The sequence below is a fragment of the Phoenix dactylifera genome, chromosome 7 (assembly GCF_051530095.1).
Source record: "Phoenix dactylifera cultivar Ajwa chromosome 7, Ajwa_hap1_PhDact_Kaust_v1.1, whole genome shotgun sequence".
NCBI lineage: Eukaryota > Viridiplantae > Streptophyta > Magnoliopsida > Arecales > Arecaceae > Phoenix > Phoenix dactylifera.
The window spans coordinates 645,810-662,748 of NC_143196.1; the positions used below are offsets into that span (position 1 = coordinate 645,810).

General features: G+C 38.5%; 2 protein-coding genes across 5 annotated transcripts; both read right to left on the bottom strand.

Moving 5' to 3' along the window:
• Positions 1-930: 930 nt before the first annotated feature.
• LOC148702837 (serine carboxypeptidase-like 18) lies at positions 931-9,131 on the bottom strand. 2 transcript variants are annotated; one of them, XM_088700874.2, is made up of 15 exons: positions 8,120-8,515; positions 7,995-8,058; positions 7,743-7,888; positions 6,179-6,255; positions 5,995-6,117; positions 5,788-5,890; positions 5,272-5,309; positions 3,994-4,095; positions 3,213-3,293; positions 2,976-3,131; positions 2,343-2,414; positions 1,665-1,783; positions 1,438-1,551; positions 1,298-1,343; positions 931-1,203 (listed from the first exon to the last, which is right to left on the bottom strand). In XM_088700874.2, exons 3-15 carry the CDS (start codon positions 7,801-7,803, stop codon positions 1,120-1,122), a joined length of 1,176 nt encoding a protein of 391 aa, XP_088557000.1. In that variant the 5' UTR covers positions 7,804-7,888; positions 7,995-8,058; positions 8,120-8,515; the 3' UTR covers positions 931-1,119. The 2 variants fall into 2 exon arrangements, with proteins under 2 accessions (XP_088557000.1, XP_088556999.1); XM_088700873.2 differs by having other exon boundaries at positions 7,995-9,131.
• A 432-nt stretch (positions 9,132-9,563) lies between these two features.
• On the bottom strand, positions 9,564-15,746 carry LOC113462750 (serine carboxypeptidase-like 17). Of its 3 annotated transcripts, none has more exons than XM_026804827.4 (14): positions 15,348-15,746; positions 15,107-15,252; positions 14,812-14,888; positions 14,626-14,748; positions 14,422-14,524; positions 13,594-13,631; positions 12,457-12,558; positions 11,623-11,706; positions 11,393-11,545; positions 11,032-11,103; positions 10,213-10,331; positions 9,998-10,111; positions 9,846-9,891; positions 9,564-9,770 (listed from the first exon to the last, which is right to left on the bottom strand). In XM_026804827.4, the coding sequence occupies exons 1-14, from the start codon at positions 15,605-15,607 to the stop codon at positions 9,687-9,689; spliced, it is 1,521 nt and encodes a 506-aa protein (XP_026660628.4). In that variant the 5' UTR covers positions 15,608-15,746; the 3' UTR covers positions 9,564-9,686. The 3 variants fall into 3 exon arrangements, with proteins under 3 accessions (XP_026660628.4, XP_089780254.1, XP_089780255.1); XM_089924128.1 differs by having other exon boundaries at positions 11,393-11,548; XM_089924129.1 differs by having other exon boundaries at positions 13,594-13,664; positions 14,386-14,524.
• Positions 15,747-16,939: the final 1,193 nt, after the last annotated feature.

The window sequence follows — 16,939 nt, forward strand, 5'->3', positions numbered from 1 at the left end:
GGCCCAGCAAAAGCTGCCTAAACGGGGCTAATTATCCTAATGGAGGTCAACATCGTATTGAAACATCACAACGACCACCAGCGCCCCAAATACAGCCCCCCGAGTGACTATTCAACAACCTCATTAATTACAATGAAAATCCAAACCCATTGCCTTCGTCGGTGTACCCAAAAAAAAAAAAAAAAAAAGAGCAAGCCGCGGGTGGTTTTATGGTCACAGTCGTAGACTCGTAGCACGAGGCAAGCGGACCGGCCCTGTTTGTGCTCAACGTTAGGTCATGGATGACAAATAAGGAGACCACATAAGGAGTCCATTAATGATCCTGTCGAAGGGTGACAAATATAGAAAACGATTAAACGATCCCTTTCCGTAATAGTCTGACAGGCTCATTAAGGGCCCAGAGTAGACCCAGGCCCGCCGGATTTTGGCCCGGGATGGGCTGATTAGATTGTTCCTTGTCCAGCCGTCGCTGCCATCACCTATTTCTACGGTCGCCGCCGGCGCCATCTATCGGAGAAGCTTCTCCGCCGCCGTCGTTGCCAGCATCTTCTCGAATTGCTTCCAGATGCGAATTTATTTTAGTATATATAGATGACTGTATTTTCACCTTCTTTTAACAATTCTAGATTATCTTGTTTTGTAATATATCCTCTAACGAATATGGTTAGTGGGTGCAATTTATGCTGTAACATATGCAAAATCCTTAAAGATTCATGTAATTCTCTACGTGTCATCTACGTCTGTGCGATTTATGATGCAACTGCTGGCTCGAGTTGATCTGAAAGATAAACTTTATTTTGTGCTTCCAAGTTGCAAGACATGATTTTTACTTTTATAATGAATACTTGGATAATGGCAATCTTCTATTCTGCCCATTCTACTGGCGGTCTTTCCTTGCAAAAACAATCAAGATACAACGAAGCTGGTGTATGCATAAGGGTTCACAATTTTGAAGATGAATTACTCTGGAATCTCTTTAGCTCTTCTTTCCAATTCTGGGACTTCTTACAAGTACTTTTTACCATACAGAACATCAGTTGACCCCAAGCCCGCATATTATAATCAGGCTACTGATTTTGGGGGCCATTATTCACAACTTAATTATGGAGGATGATCATGCTACAGAGGGACACCAGAAAGCCACCTTTGGAGCATAGCCAAGCACTCCTTCGGCCGGTATTCTGGAGCTGTGTGTCCCGCACCCTACAAGGACAAGAATAGAACTGTGGATAAAACATGATCATTCCAATGAAGTCCCTTCTGATCTCCTACTATGGGCAGGAAAATTACTGTTTACCTTCACAGTTGCAAAAGTCAGGTTATTTGAGTAAGTCCTCGTGAACCTGACAAGTGAACATCAAGATTTATAATCACACGCTTTAAAGAACTATAATATGAAGCTCCCTAATGAAATTGGTTAGCGCAACAAGAGATCACCCTGCAACTTGCCCATCTGCAGACCATGGCCGCCAGTCATCCACGATGGAGAAGTTGAGAGATCTAATCCATCCTTGCGTGCCCAAAAAGGGTACAAGCATGTCATGATCACCACTGCACAAGAAAAGCAGCATCGAGTAACAACATTTTGGCATGGAAAATAAGAAAATTTAGTATAGCAGGTAAAATTAAAATATCTTATTATGCGAAACGTGTGGCGACTTCACCTGTATACCAACGCTCGGTAACCTCTACTGGTCAGATTCAGATGAAACTTTAGAGAACTTGGGACATTGTGTGTATAAAGTAGGTCAGAGTTGCATCTCTGCCAATGTTGCACCGTCCCCTGTTTGGCATCGTCAAAAATATGCGTCTTCACTTCATTTTACATCACTTATATCTAAACTAGAATAAATTTTAGTCTGCTTGATTGAATTATACCACCATTAGCAAAGCTATTTAACAAATAAAATGAAGACATTCTCTGGTAATTCACAAAGAAGCAGCATTTGACTAAGATGTACATAATTTAGGGCTAACATGGTCGAGATATTTGGGAAAGCTAATAACTTGAACATCAATTAGCGCATATTCCACAAATGTCTGCTCTATCTGTGGTAACTAGACTTCAAGGATTAATACACAGATCAAGTACATTTGACAGGCTTTTATGCAACAATATCCTTTTTAAAATGAAATGATTAGTGCACAGATCAAGTACACTTCACAGATTACCATGCAAAAATATCCCACGAGTAACTTTGGCAAACTTTGTCTTATTACTACCCTTAGAACCTTAAATTTGTGTAGCAGAAATACATGACATGCACGATGAGATTCCATGTTACTTACACTGTTAATTTCACTACATACAGCTCAGAAGTGAAGATAATCAGGTATAATACCTTACGAATATTGAGAGCCTCTCTAACAGTATCATTGTCTGCCCAGAAGTAGGAAAGCAAGTATGCAGAACTCTGTAACAAAATACAAGGCTAGAAACAGTGAGATTTCTTGTCCAAGAAAAGCATCAACAATTTCAAATTTTATGCAAGCCAACAATCTTTACATGATTTAGCATGTATAAAAGAAAATAGGGGCAAATCTAAGTGCATATTTGGAGGTCCGTTTGAACAAATTAACACCTGCACAGCTGCTCCTGATTGCACATATCAGAATGCACAAGCAAGCAAACATAAATGCATCAACATCTGCAGTTATGTTACCCAAGAACCAACATAGATGCATGTACAAGCACTCATATATGAAGATAAATTAGTGTAAGATATTACTTGACCGGCCATAAGCAAATCAGATGAACCAATATTTTCACATAGCAAAATTCTAAACTGAAGTTTTAAACAAGGATCAAGTTTCAACCTGAAAGCAGGGATAAGAAGTAGCTTCGAAAATCTAAATCCATTTTAAGATGCCAATGCATTTGAGCACATTGATAGAAGAGTTTAGAAAATACATTCTACGACACTTGATAGCATCTGAAAGTGTTAGTTTCAAAATTTGGAGGGGTGGGGATTTACTCTACACTCCAAAGGAAGGTCAGAATTTAATAAAGGAAACTCTTTAATATCCTCTTTAAGCAATCTCCTGCCATATGCAGCAACCATGTTGGGCTTTGGGCTCACGAAAAAGCATACTGGCTCCAAAATTTGGGCTCCGTTTATTCCCTCAATACACTGCATGTATCCAAAAACCCTTTTCCAGTAAAAGAGGTCAAAACAGATGTTTTACCTTTTAATAGTGAATAGCACACCCACCTCATTTATAGACTGCAGATAATTTGCACACTGCTCGTTTCTAGGACTAGCATATTCTCCTCCACAACTTTTCTTGGTTGACTGTAAGAAAGAAATAGTACAGAATTAAATATTATATACCTTCTCCCAAAATTAAGTAATACAAATGCAGTTATTCATAATAAGAAGTCATAGTGTAAAAAACTCAACAGCATTAGGCTTGGATATTATATAATATCTGTGACAAAATTTTCCCCAAATTACTATTGTTGTGGTGGCGAAGCTGGGACATGCACCCAACTTCAAAGCAGCAATATCTATGATAAAATTCATATGCAATAATTATGGCAAGTATGATGTTTAGAATTCTGTAGATCAAACTTAAAATAATAATAGAATTTTACTATAAATTATGGCACATTAGCTAGAATTGATATAAAGGAAAGGGTTTAATGAAAATCAATGATATAAACTAACAGACACATCCACAGACATGGTCCAATAGAGACCATCATCAGATATCTTGCAAAAGAGGTTTATCTATTTTTTGAACAATCTCTATAATGTGATAGTTGCCTTCCAACAACTTATTTATATCATTTGGTTTATTTTCATCTCCAATCTAATGCTAATCATATGGTTTATTTAACAACATATTTGTTTGGTGCATCTGGCATACCTCAGTAACGGATTACTTAACATGGATTCTGATTGCTCGAGATGTTGCTGATGTTAAGTGTTCACAAGGAAAGCATAAAGGGTTTGACATAATCTAGGAAAATGTTTCGATAAATTCTTTCACCTCATAAAGTTCATCAGATATAAGTCCCATCCCATGAGCATATGGAACAAATGCCCCATTATCAAACTTCTCATCTGTTGACGGGTTGCCAACCATATAACCCTGGAACCATATCCAGAAAAGAAGATTACAAGAACATAAAGATAAGCAGTACATAAGCAAGATTACAGGCACAGAAAATAGATGTGAATATTGTTTTCCTTCTTATGGTCGAGAAGATCTCAAAATCAGCAAGCAAAATGGTGTGTATGGAAGAAATTAACAATAACAATAACAGCCACAGCAGAAAAGAAAGGCCTATGGTGTGTAATAGTGATCCCTATACAACAGCATGAAACAAATTGTGGTTGTTGTTAGTGGTCATGCCCCTATGGACCATTCGCATTGGATCCAGCTCACCAAATTTTTTTTACATATATTTCTAATGGAAATTTCGGAATAATCTGATGATAACCTTTTATTGTTGCATTCTAAAGTTCATAAAAAGACCACTTCTTTGTTTCATCAAAACTATGATTATGTTGCAGGATTGGTAGTCGTTATATCTTATCTGTGTTGGATTAGTCCATGTTGTGCAAGAAAGATATAATGACCTAATTTTCTGTGCAATATCTAATTAATTAAGAAAAGTGGAAAACACATATGTCAACAAAAAGGTGGTTCTTTAGTGGTCAAAATTAACTTCACCTTTATGGTAATGGGTGAAAGGTTTCTTCTGTATACCACCATGGAAACAACATGCAGTTTAAGGTCAAAATGCGATTAGATGTAACTACCATAAACATTCTCTATCAGTAGTGACGATGAAAATGCTTTGCATTGTTCTGTACAAAGGAGTGGAATCATGATCAAGTAATTGTGAAGTCTTACCCTATCCCCAGATGTTTGTTACTGAAGAAAAGGGGTATGGATCTTTCTCCCAACAACCATTCAGATTATTTCTAAAATAAGCTTTGCTATTATCTCAATGTCATTTTAGTCCTGGAGAGTTAAGAGAGTAATTAATAAAGTACACGCTAATGGATGCTATTTTGTGAATAATTTGTTCATTTAATTTCAAGAGAACATCCAAACAGCTATATATGCTGCTTTGTCCTAAACCTGTCACCATTCACTTATTGCTTTCACAGATTGCAGTTCTTATACTTTCTGCTAAAGGAAAAGAAAATCTAAGTGAAGTTGCCAATATATCAGGAAAGATATAGAGGAAGAAGTCAATTATATTTTGTTTTTGAATATACACACATTTAGGTATATTTTTCAGTTAGGTTCACCAACCTTGAGATTGTAAGGCAGCTCATCTCCATCTTGATCACCTGCAGCATAACAAACCTTAAAGGCGTAAAGGCAGATGAATGTATGAATGCATCAAATTTATCAGTGAAACAGTACTTCAGAAAGAATTCTGAAGACTTCAAAAAATTATCATATCCATGATTGAATATGACCTGCTTAGTAATTCTTAAATTGTCGACCATCATAAATTATCCAGATTATGCACTAATTAGTTTCCACTATTCATACCCGGACATTGTTCTTCAAGCCCCTTTGCATTTATGTTCAAAAAACCTTGAAGAAACTACAAACATTGACAAATGATTTGATGCAATGTTGAATTTATACTGCTATTTTTTGTTTGTAAGGAAGGCTTAAAGGAGTGGAAGCTTTTTCCCCTCCCAATAATCATGGTATCTTCTGAATACCAATCTTATAACAGAGACTGTTGAATTGTTATCACATCTGGTTTCAGAAAATTATCGATCATACAATAAACGACTATTTTTAATAAATTACCTTTTGCAATTTCTTGAGCAACAACTGGCACAACAATACCAGAATACGAATCTCCGCCGACGTAGAGTGGATTGGAGAGGAACTCTGGGTGATCAATAAACCACTGCATCACAACTCGGGTGCTCGTAAATCAATCGCACTGATGTCCTTCGGAACATCTTAAACATATGAATTCAGTAAATTGAAAGAAATAGCAAAAGCCCCAACCTTTCTAAGGAAAGTGTGGACTTGTCGGGCCGCTTTGGTGTCTCCTGTCTCGTAACTTTTCCCCATACTCGAATAGGAGAATCCAGTTCCGACCGGCGAATCGAGAAAGATGATGCTGCACACCTGAAGAACCACCAAAGCTCAGAAAACGAGAGAGCGAGAGCGAGAGTGAGAGAGATCATACCTTAGTCCAAGTATATGGGTGGTAGACCAAGGTTGGCAGACCATCAGTGTACCCGGCAACGTCAAATTTTAGAGGGCCTGCAAGATTAGAGAGAGATATCGATGGCATTAATCCATTAATATTTACATGCCAAGAGTTGATGACCCATCTCAGCTTAACATAATCAAATTTTTTTGGGGGCTTCAGATTGGGCTTAGGTCTAAAAATACTTGAAAAAGTCCGGCCCGAGCTCGGGCCTGAACCCTGCCCAAACTACCTGTTTGGGCCAAGAATTGGGCTGGTCCAAACCCCTCAGAAAAATTCTTTGAATGACACCCAAAATAAATTAGTTATAATTCAATATCTAGCTGTCAAATTAAGGCTAATGTAAAACAAATTAATTATCCAGCCAATCAAACATACTTTGAAGTCTACTAGCACAATGAACCCATTGGAGACTTGAATTATTGAATAGGCTCATTTTGGAATAATCCTAAATGATTGAATCGGATTAGGTTCGGGCCTGAATTCGGACTCGAACTGGGCCTGGGCCAGGCCAATAATCTACCCGAGCCCGACACGAAAAATAGATGGGCTCTGTAATTAAATCCGAACTTAGGCTAAAATTTTTTAGGCCTAGCTCGTAGCCCGACCCTAAGTCTACTTGGTCGATGGGCTTCGGGCCGGCCCGAGCCCATTTCTAACCCTACTCTTGAATAAGAGGAACCACATCAAGTAAACATGGGCCTACTTTATCAACTCACATGAATCCTATTCCATAGAATGATAGAATCTTATCCTTTTGAAACTCCTAGCATTGACGGGCTTGAGAAGAGTCAGATATACATAGCTTTACATGCCGAGAGGCTTATTCTATGCTTCAAATCTATGATAACTAGGTCACAATGAAGCAATCTTAGCATTGCACCAAGGCACGCTTTCCAGTGTGATTGCTAGATTTGAGAGAAAGGTTGGATATGTACGTACTATTACCCTAGGAATGAAGAGATCATTTTCATGTTTCAAATAAATAATATCCAATTTATAATAGAGCAATCTTGAAGCAAACCCATAATAATCAGGTCACATCATTTTTTTATAGTAGTTTTTTTTATTGATAATAGATCCCTTCATCTCTTTTATTTATGTCTATAGATGAAGAGCAAGGGTGTGGCGACAATCACTCCATGGCTTGTAGCTCACATTTTGCTTCATCGACACACTTTAACGAGATCAATTCATATAGGATATATCTGTTATACACCAGAATTTATGGCTACAATCTAACTCCTCATGCCAACTCGGACTTCTGCCAATGGCTAATATTACTTCCATCTATGACATTGTTTGAATTCCCTACTTCCACTATTACAGCTTTTCTTACTTGACCCTATGGTCCTCAAGTCTCTCCCCCCTGCTCTTCAATCCATATATAAACACTTCTAACCAATGTAATAGACTATCAAAGTGAACTCAACACTTCCAAGCAGCATGACGACTATCGAAGTGAATTGATTGGCTTGGATCATGATCGCTAAAACTAAAAGAAGCTTACCAATCACTTTGTTGAGGAAAGGAGCCTTACCAATCTCAAAAACCAAACCTGAAAACGCCGAGCAGCCCGGGCCTCCTGACAGCCACACCATTAGAGGATCCTCCTCCGGCTTCCTCTCAGACTTTATGAAGTAGTAGAAAAGCTGCGCATCATTCGCTTCATCCACCGTCACGTATCTAAAACACGCAAAGTAGAAGCACGAGTTGACTAAATTTTTAGATAATTGAGAAGCAGCAGCCGTGCACCAATTAGAACATGGGTGTTAAAATATGGAAAGCTCACCCGGTTTCCAAATAGAAGGGCAGGGTTCCATGAAATCCCGGAAGATGGGTGATGGTGTTCAGAGCTGACACAAGAGAAGAACATGAGAACGTTGGTAGCAGCAGTACAGAGAGTAGAGAGAGTACCGCTAAGGAAGAGGAGAGCTTTCTAGCTTCCTTAGCTACTGTCATTCTTCTTTCCTTGCAGATTAAAGGTCAATAGCATTAGCCAGCCCTTTTGAGAGGAAAAGAAACAGGCTAATGACGAGCCGAGCCAAGATGCATGGGGATTCCTTTAATGGTATAAGACATTGGAAATCTTCCAAATTTCATGTGATAGACGAAATTGGACAGGTAACGGAAGATCAGAAGAACGAAGAGGTGATAGATAACAAGAGAGGTGGAGGCCAATTTGGACAAGTCATACCGGCAACGAAGACCGGTGCAGGAAAAAGAGGTGATAATGTCACGAAGGGGGGGAGTTGGCCTTGGTTCTTGTCTTATGGTTCATTTTTCATACCATTTCTCTTGTTGTTTGTCCTTGCCACTTACATCTTTCTAATGATTAATTATCTTAACGAAGGTCAACATCGTGGTGTAACATCACAACAGCCACAAGCGCCTCAAATACAGCCCCCCGAGTGATTAGTCAACAATCTCGAAGCGTATTACGATGAAAATCCAAACCCATGGCCTTCGTCAAGCACTCAACGTTAGGTCATGGATGACGCGCGAGATTTGTATTGTAGGGAGAAACTCAGATGGGACCACATAATGAGTCCATTAATGATCGTGACAAATATAGAAAATGCTTCCACGACCATAAAAAGATAGGTCCTGTCTCACAGTCTCATTAGATTGATTACGGGCCACCCAGGCCCGCCGGATTTTGGGCCGGGATGGGCTGATTTGAATGTTTCGTTCCCCGGCCGGCCGTCGCTGCCATCCCTTACTTCTATGGTCGCCGCCGGCGCCGTCTATCGGACAGGCTTCTCCCCCGCCGTCGTTGCCAGCATCTTCCCTCCTATCCTTCTATGAGATTGAAGCCGTGGTTGCCTCGACGTCGCTACCGTGGCGGTGTCTCCATCTGTCTCCATCCCTCTTCGATCTTGAGCCGTCCACAAGCTCCACGGACGAAAGCACCCTCAAAAGTCTCCTCTCTCCCTCTACTGTCTTCCTCATCCTTTTATTTTTTTTTCCTTTCTTGGTGGAGGAAGGAACCCTTTCCCCGTATTTACCTCTATTGTCTCCATCGTTTGCATTTTTACAGCCGATATAAAATATTCGTCTCTCCCCTTGTTTTATGTTTCTGAGATGAACTCTATATTTTTTTTTGGCTTCCTGAACAATTTTTAGCGGCAGGATATGTGCTCTTTCGAATCCCTTGCGGTTTGCCTGTTTGGATGTTAGCGGTTTGGGGCCATTCTTTGGGATTTTGGGGATCTTATTGCTCAAATGTTGTGCTATTAGTGTAAACTATAAATAATGCCAGATTCATTAAACTTCTACAGTCGTATGTTAATCGAAACCGTAATTAATTCAATTCTCTGCCAACGCTGAAGAGAAGATGGGGTTGTGGAGGCAGGAGGTAAGAAACAAACTCCATACTTCTTGATTGCTATAAATTTGTGGATGCACAGATTAATTTGGTGCAACAATTTATCCAGCAATTTGCAGGACTGTTCAGGTTTCAGCTTCCAATGATGCTTTAACTTTATAATGGCTTGTGATTTATCCATCTTTTAAACATAGCTAGGCATTCATTAGGCCGATACTCCGGAGCTGTGTGTCCTGCACCCTGTATACATAATAGAAAACCGACCTGCATAAGAAGTCCTCTCCCAAATAATTTTTGAGGAAGATACTACCTAACCTTTACAGTTGCGAACGTTAAATTGTTGGAGTATGTTCTTGTATATCTGAAAAGATAACAGGAGAATATTGTTGGATCAGATAATTTAGAAGCTCCTATTTGCATTATTCATATCTAAAGCTGACTCCAGCAGTAAGAACTAAGAAGCTCACCCTGCAACTTGGCCACCCGCATGCCACGACCGCCAATCATCCACGATGAAGTAGTCGAGAGATTTAATCCATTCTTTCGTTCCCAGAAAAGGTATAGCCAAGTCATGGTCCCCGCTATAAAGAAATTAAAACATTTGACAAAACCTGACGGTAAGCTGCATCATCAATTTATAGATACAGCTAGGTAGTGAGAATAGGATAAATTGAGAATTCACCTGTAAACTAAAGCTCGGTACCCTTCACTTGTAAGCTTCCGATGGTATTTTACATTACTTGGAATGTCCCGTTTGTATGGTAACTCATAGTTGCACCTTAACCATTCTCCAACTGTTCCCTGCTTCACATGATTCGAGTTCATTTATTTCCAAGACAGGGGCAGCCGGTTCAATGTTAAGAACATGGAAACAAATACATCACTATCTAAAAGAAATGGAGATAAAGGTAGGACCACCGTGCAACTATGAAAGCCATGCACGTTTAAAATAAAGTGGTATCTCAAGTTTTCCACCATCCTTCCATCGCTCACTTTTTTTTGTTTGGTAGGCAAAAAATGTGGACCTTAGTACATTAACCTCATCTTATTGCTTGTATGAAAAAAAATCTCTTTTCATTGGTTCCACTCTTCTACACTATCCTTTTGGTTGTTTTAGTCCGACAAGACCTCCTCCATCATTATCTCACCTAATCTCGGGTTGTTATCTCTCGACCTTTCTCGATATCATCAAAAGGGGGTCTTGCTCCCAAAAAAACTTTCATGCCTTGCAGACGTACACATCATTAAGAATGCACCGATCCATCTGATCCAAGGAGAAAGAAAATTAAAACCTTGCACCGGTTCTATGAATGATGTCCATTTTGAAGCAGCAAAATAACCCCATCAAAATAACAGAGCATGTATCTTTCAGAAAGTATGGCAATGGAGCGGAATAGAGGAAAACAATTCATGTAGCTGCTGACCCCAACTAATTTAGGACTAAGGCTTAGTTGGATTGAGTATTGTGGTCTATGGGTAAAGGGGTTTGTAGAGATTTTACCTTTTGGATGTGGAGAGCCTCTTTAGTGGCATGATTGTTTGCCCAGTAATAGGACAAATAGTGGGCATATGACTGCAAGAACAAATAATATCTGATAATATGTTCAAAACATATTGCAAATCTAGGAAATTGCATCATTAGATGTCCATGTATAATGCTTCCATATAGTATCGACATATTAAATGCGTGTGTTCATGTGTAATGCTTCCATATACTGTTAACCCATGCATGTGTGGGTGGTAGCATCTGCACTACCCCTATGATAGTCAGATAGATAGACCGGTCACATGCGCACAAACATAGGCATGCATGCACATGAACATGCATAGACACACAGAGCGAAGAGGGGGAGATGACATACCTTACAACCTAGAGCAGGAGCTGGTGGAGGAATCAAGTATTTGTCATGGTTTTCCTTGAGAATTCTTCTATCTCCAGTCACTGCCTTTGGTTTCAGTGATGTCAGAGAACATTTAGGCGCTAAGATATGGGTATAGTCAATCTCTTGAAAAAACTGCTGCATAGAGAAGACATCAGCTTCACCATTGTTGTTTTGAGTAAAAAATCAACATGAGCAAGAAGCTTTCTCACCTCTGCAACTACTTCAAGAGTTGCAACACACTGCGCACCAACTGGATGTTCATAATCTTCTCCTTCACAGTTCTTCTCTGTCAGCTGATAAGAAAGAAAACATAAAATTATTTAATCTGCACATTTTTTTTCTCCAATTGCAGGTTAGTAAAAGCAGAAAACCTGGAAGACAGCAGAATCTATATATGCAACATATGCTTTTGCCTGCCTACTTGTACCTAATGCAGCTAACCAAAACTGTGGCTGCCTGGATGAATGATGTTTTGAAAGCAAAACCATTTTTCTGCATATGCATACAACAAATAAAGATATGGTTCAAGGACATGTTTTCCGTTACTGTTTTTCAGAAAAGTTTCAAGGAAAATCGATTCATATTTCAAAAAGGGAAGCCATCCATATTAACCAGCAGAAAGAATGAAAACCCAACAAGGTTGTCCCTTTCATTTATTTTAAGAAATGGAGCAAAAGAAACACTATTCAATTCACTTTGCAGAGAGCTCAACAAGGTTATCTCAGTTAAATTAATCATACATCACACATACAATTAGATACAATCTCAGTTCTGACAAACAGAACACGGAACTTTAAAAGCCATATTAAAATCTTAGACTATACTGACATCGATATTGGCACCAATTTTTGAACCCTTTAGAGGAAAGAAAAAATGGTTATCTTAATATGTTCCACATCATTGCATAGGATACTGTTAGCTATCCCACAATGTTTAGCACCGGCTGCTAGATAGCAAATAGGAAAAGAGTCTATGCTGTCTTGGTTCTGCATATGGAACATAATTGTCTCTAACAGACTAAAAAAGGTGCCTGAAGACATCACCTCATAGAGTTCATCCGATATGATACCAACTTGGCAAGCGTAAGGGACCCGGGAATTGACATCAATTCTTTCACCTGTTAAAGGGTTTCCGATCAGATAACCCTGAAATCAATAGAATAAATGGTCGTTACAACCTTAAGGATATGAGATAACAATGTTCTCATATTATTTAGGGCATATAGTCACATATCAAAAAAATACCTTACTGGAACAGCTATGACAGAATCAAGATCAACCAGTATTCTATGGTAGATTTTTTTAAAAAAGAAATCATGAATCCTCTGTCAGTTTTTTCGCAGCATATTATATTGTCGATAAAAACTATAGCCTACTTATGCAAAAGAAACATAAGCAGCATTTAAATTCATTTTTCAAAGTCACCTGCCATTTGAATGTGAACTCAAAAGCAAGTTATAGCTCCTCATATTGTTGATTCTTGATACATCAAAATCGCTACATTGCAAAAGATCAGACAACTAATAAAAATCCCACTTGTTGCGGTATGCTTCCTTTGCTCTGCACCGCTTGGGGTAGGACGAAGCCTCCCAGTTTGTTAGCAATATTATGTAGAAACACCAATTGAGAATACATTAAAGTGCATATTATGTAGCAATTTAAGTGCAACACATCACATTCATATCAACTTCGGATAGTAGGATATTATCCTCATCCATGCCTACTCATCCCCTTTCTCTTCTATTAATGTTTACTTTGTATTCTTTCCATTACCTATGTTCTGTATTAAGTACAATCAATTACCTCCAGGACATTAATAAGAAATCCGAAAAAGGAACAGAAAAGAAGCCTCACTCAACTATCAATGTTGAGGTCTATGTATCCTCCCCCAACATTTATTGCAACTGCAACCAGCATTCTCCATTAACATGATCTTTTACAGATTCCTCTCAGCATGACAACCTACTTTGATAGATTATGTGCAGTTCATAATGATTTTTTTTTCCTCTTTTTTGGTCAAGGATGCATTAATATACTTAACTAGAACAAAATGCGCTAAAATCCTGAATTGAAATTCTTTGAAGTTATTATAGTGCAAGAAAGAAGAAAATTATGCAGCAAAAAGGATTTGATTGACAAGTATAAATGGTAGAATCTTTTTCCTGAAGTTAAAGACAATACCTTTAGATTAAGAAGTGGCTGCTGTCCAGTTTCAATACCTATGACATAACCCAACTGAAAATGCATCAAAGCTCATTCAACAAATCAAAATAACTTTTCCTCAAACAAACAAATCAAGCTTCAGAAGTTCTGTAAGTCTATACACTGATTTGACAAAGCAAGACAATCTGGACTCATGCATATAGGTCTGGGCGCATCTAGTTGCTTATTTGTATTCTCTTTGATGGAAGTCAAAGTACCCACCATGACAGGATGTTTAGAAGTCTTACCAACTATTTTCTTAGTTCTGATTATGGTGCAATGGCAAACAAACAAACAATGTATCGTTGATACAGAGTGAATTCAATCGTATGTACGCGACAATATGCAAACAAAATCATTTCAAAAGAAAATATAAATAACTAACTAAATGTTAAAAATAATAGGCAGCTGGGCTATTTTTTCTTGGTTAGTATGCAACATACTTCTGCATACAACCTTTGGGTCACAACCTAAAATTTATTTCTCAAAACAGTCCCAGGGTGGATACCGTAATCATCATTTTGAAGGCAAGAATGAACAATGCAGCTAGTTACTGAAGAATTGTCAACCAGAAAAGTCACTATATGTTAGTTTATTAGGCATTATGCATTGTTTTATGGTATGATATAAACCACAAGATAATGCGACCGCACCTTTAACAGATGCAGAAAGAAAAAAGCTTCCAATTTGATTCCAGATAATTATATTAATGAAATGAGCAGTTGGATACTCCTTTGATTAGATGAGCTCCACATTTTTCATTCTGGATACCAGGAGATGTGGAGAAGAAAATCCATAAGAGTTCACCTTGCGATATCTCCTGTGCGACAACTGGAACAATCTTCCCACCATATGAATCACCAGCAATGTAGAGAGGATTGGAGAGGAATCGGGGATGATCCTTGAACCACTACATTACAAGTCGAGAGGAATGTTATATTCATTGCCCAGCATTTGCCTTCCAATTTTGCTTAACAAGCAGCATGATTGACATAAGGTAGGTTTTTTCACCTTTCTGAGAAAGGTGTAGATTTGTTTTGATGATATGACATCCCCAACTTCATAACCTTTGGTGCTTCTGGAGAATGAGAACCCAGTTCCAATGGGGGAGTCAAGAAAGATAATGTTGGAGACCTGAAAATCATAAATCAGTAAAAAAAACTAAACTATTTTAAGGGGCTCAATAGGGCTGCTTGCCTTCGTCCAGGAATACGGATTCAAAACTAGAGTTGGCAAGCTCCCATTATATTCAGCAATCTCAAATTGAACAGGACCTGTGCACAACATGTTAGGAATCAATCCCGACCCAACAGTTTGAAATGATAAATGATTTGTGATTGCCGAAAAGATTAATTGATAATTCAATATCCATATTCTTGAAAATTACAAAGTAGCAGCAGTCAGGACTTTTATGCCCCGATCCCATTGAACAAAGATCACAAGATAACTCATGACGTATCTAAATCTTTGACCGAAAGGTTAATTACAATACCAATCTCGAAAGCAAGAGCAGAGAAGGAGGAGCACCCGGGTCCGCCGGAGAGCCAAAGCAAGAGAGGGTCCTCTTCTGGGTTTCCCTCAGACTTGATGAAGTAATAGAAGAGTTGTGAGTCGTTAACCTCGTCCACAGTCGCGTACCTATGGTGTAACATAAACAAGGCAAGAATGGAGCGTCCACAGCCACAAACCAGACCATAGGAAACAAGAGACCAGCATGGATTACTTGGGCTCACCCGGTTTCTAAGTAGAAGGGCAAAGCCCCGCGGAAGCCTGGGAGGCGAGAGACAGTGATTGCCGAGAGGACCGGAGGCCAGCAGGAACAACAGCAGAGCAGCAAGCGAAGAAGAGGAGACATGGTGGGCTTGGGCTCTTCTCTCCCAGGGCTGAGGCTGGACGTCGAGGGCCGGGTCCTAACTTCTTTAAAATGATCTAGATGAAGGTTTGGCATGGAGTGACCAGTCCTGTGACCTTCGTGCAATATTACGGGAACCATGGGTTGGTTGTCTGAAGGCGGGGAAAGACACGCAGTAAACTGGCCTTAGAGAGCCAAAAAGATGGCGAGGTTTGAAAAGAATTCAGGTACTTGAGTTTGGTTCCAGTAAGTGTTATTCAGTTCAACCATGCCTGGAGGTTTGTTGAGTCTGGCTTCAGTCCTGTTCAAATTGAACGACCTGCAACTGATTTCCGGCAGGGCCAACGTCCTACAATGGAATGGGCAGTAGGCGTTTGGGGTGGTGGGGTCTTCAACTCAAGCAAGCTCGTAGATTTCGGAGGCCTAGGCTTTGCACCATTTGTGTTCAGAGACGGCACTTCTCCGCTGCAAGTGCGTCCATCCAAGCAGAAATAGATGAGAGAACGAAGTTGCACTCTTAACCAATAGACGATAGATTGCCTCTACGTAGTTCACCTGTAAAATTTTCTTACATCTAGCTCGACTCGTTCGAAAACTCACACCTACTAATTATAATTATTTCAAAGAAGGCGAAAAAAAAAAAGCTCACGCCTAACGTTTGGTTTTTTAATTCCAAATTTGTGACATTGCCCATTTTCCTTTATTTCAATTTTATATGAGATCTCAACCATCCATTAGATACTCCGTTAGTTTTGCATAATACCACATGTTAGACGAGATCTCAGCCATCCATTAACTACTTCGTTCATCTTATATTTCGCCACATGGACATGTTCCCGATTCTAGTATTTTGAGCTAGAGTGGGAATCTGTGCTCCTCTTCTGCATGTCCAAAGGCAGTCAACCCCCAAGAATTATTTAAGACCTCCACTTTTTTTCATTGAAACCCACGCATGCTCTCTTTTAATATTGTCAAAACCACAATAATCCTAACTCACAATATAACACCAGGGATCATTTTCAGTGACCCAATATACGATTACGCTAAATCCAAATATCTAATTTTCTATTTAATAATTTATCTTTTTTTCAAATTAATCAATTAATGGTGCAGTTATTTATTTAATAAAAAAATAAAAAATACTAAAATTTATTTGTAATATATATAATTAATTTAAAAATATTTATTATATATTTTAATATTTAAAATGGCCTATATTGACAACCATTATATGAGTGGGATATAAATGGCCAATAAATAAATTCAACAATAAATTAATATTATTATTTGAATTGTTTATTCAAATATATTTTTAAAAAATTTAATAATATTTTTATATAAGATTATATCCAATCGAATAAGTAATTTTTTTCTGGCTCATTTTTAAATTAAATTTTCTGCCAACTGAATATGGTAAAATTTATTTCTTCCTATAACCATTTTCTCCAATAAATAATTTTCAAAAATTTTCAA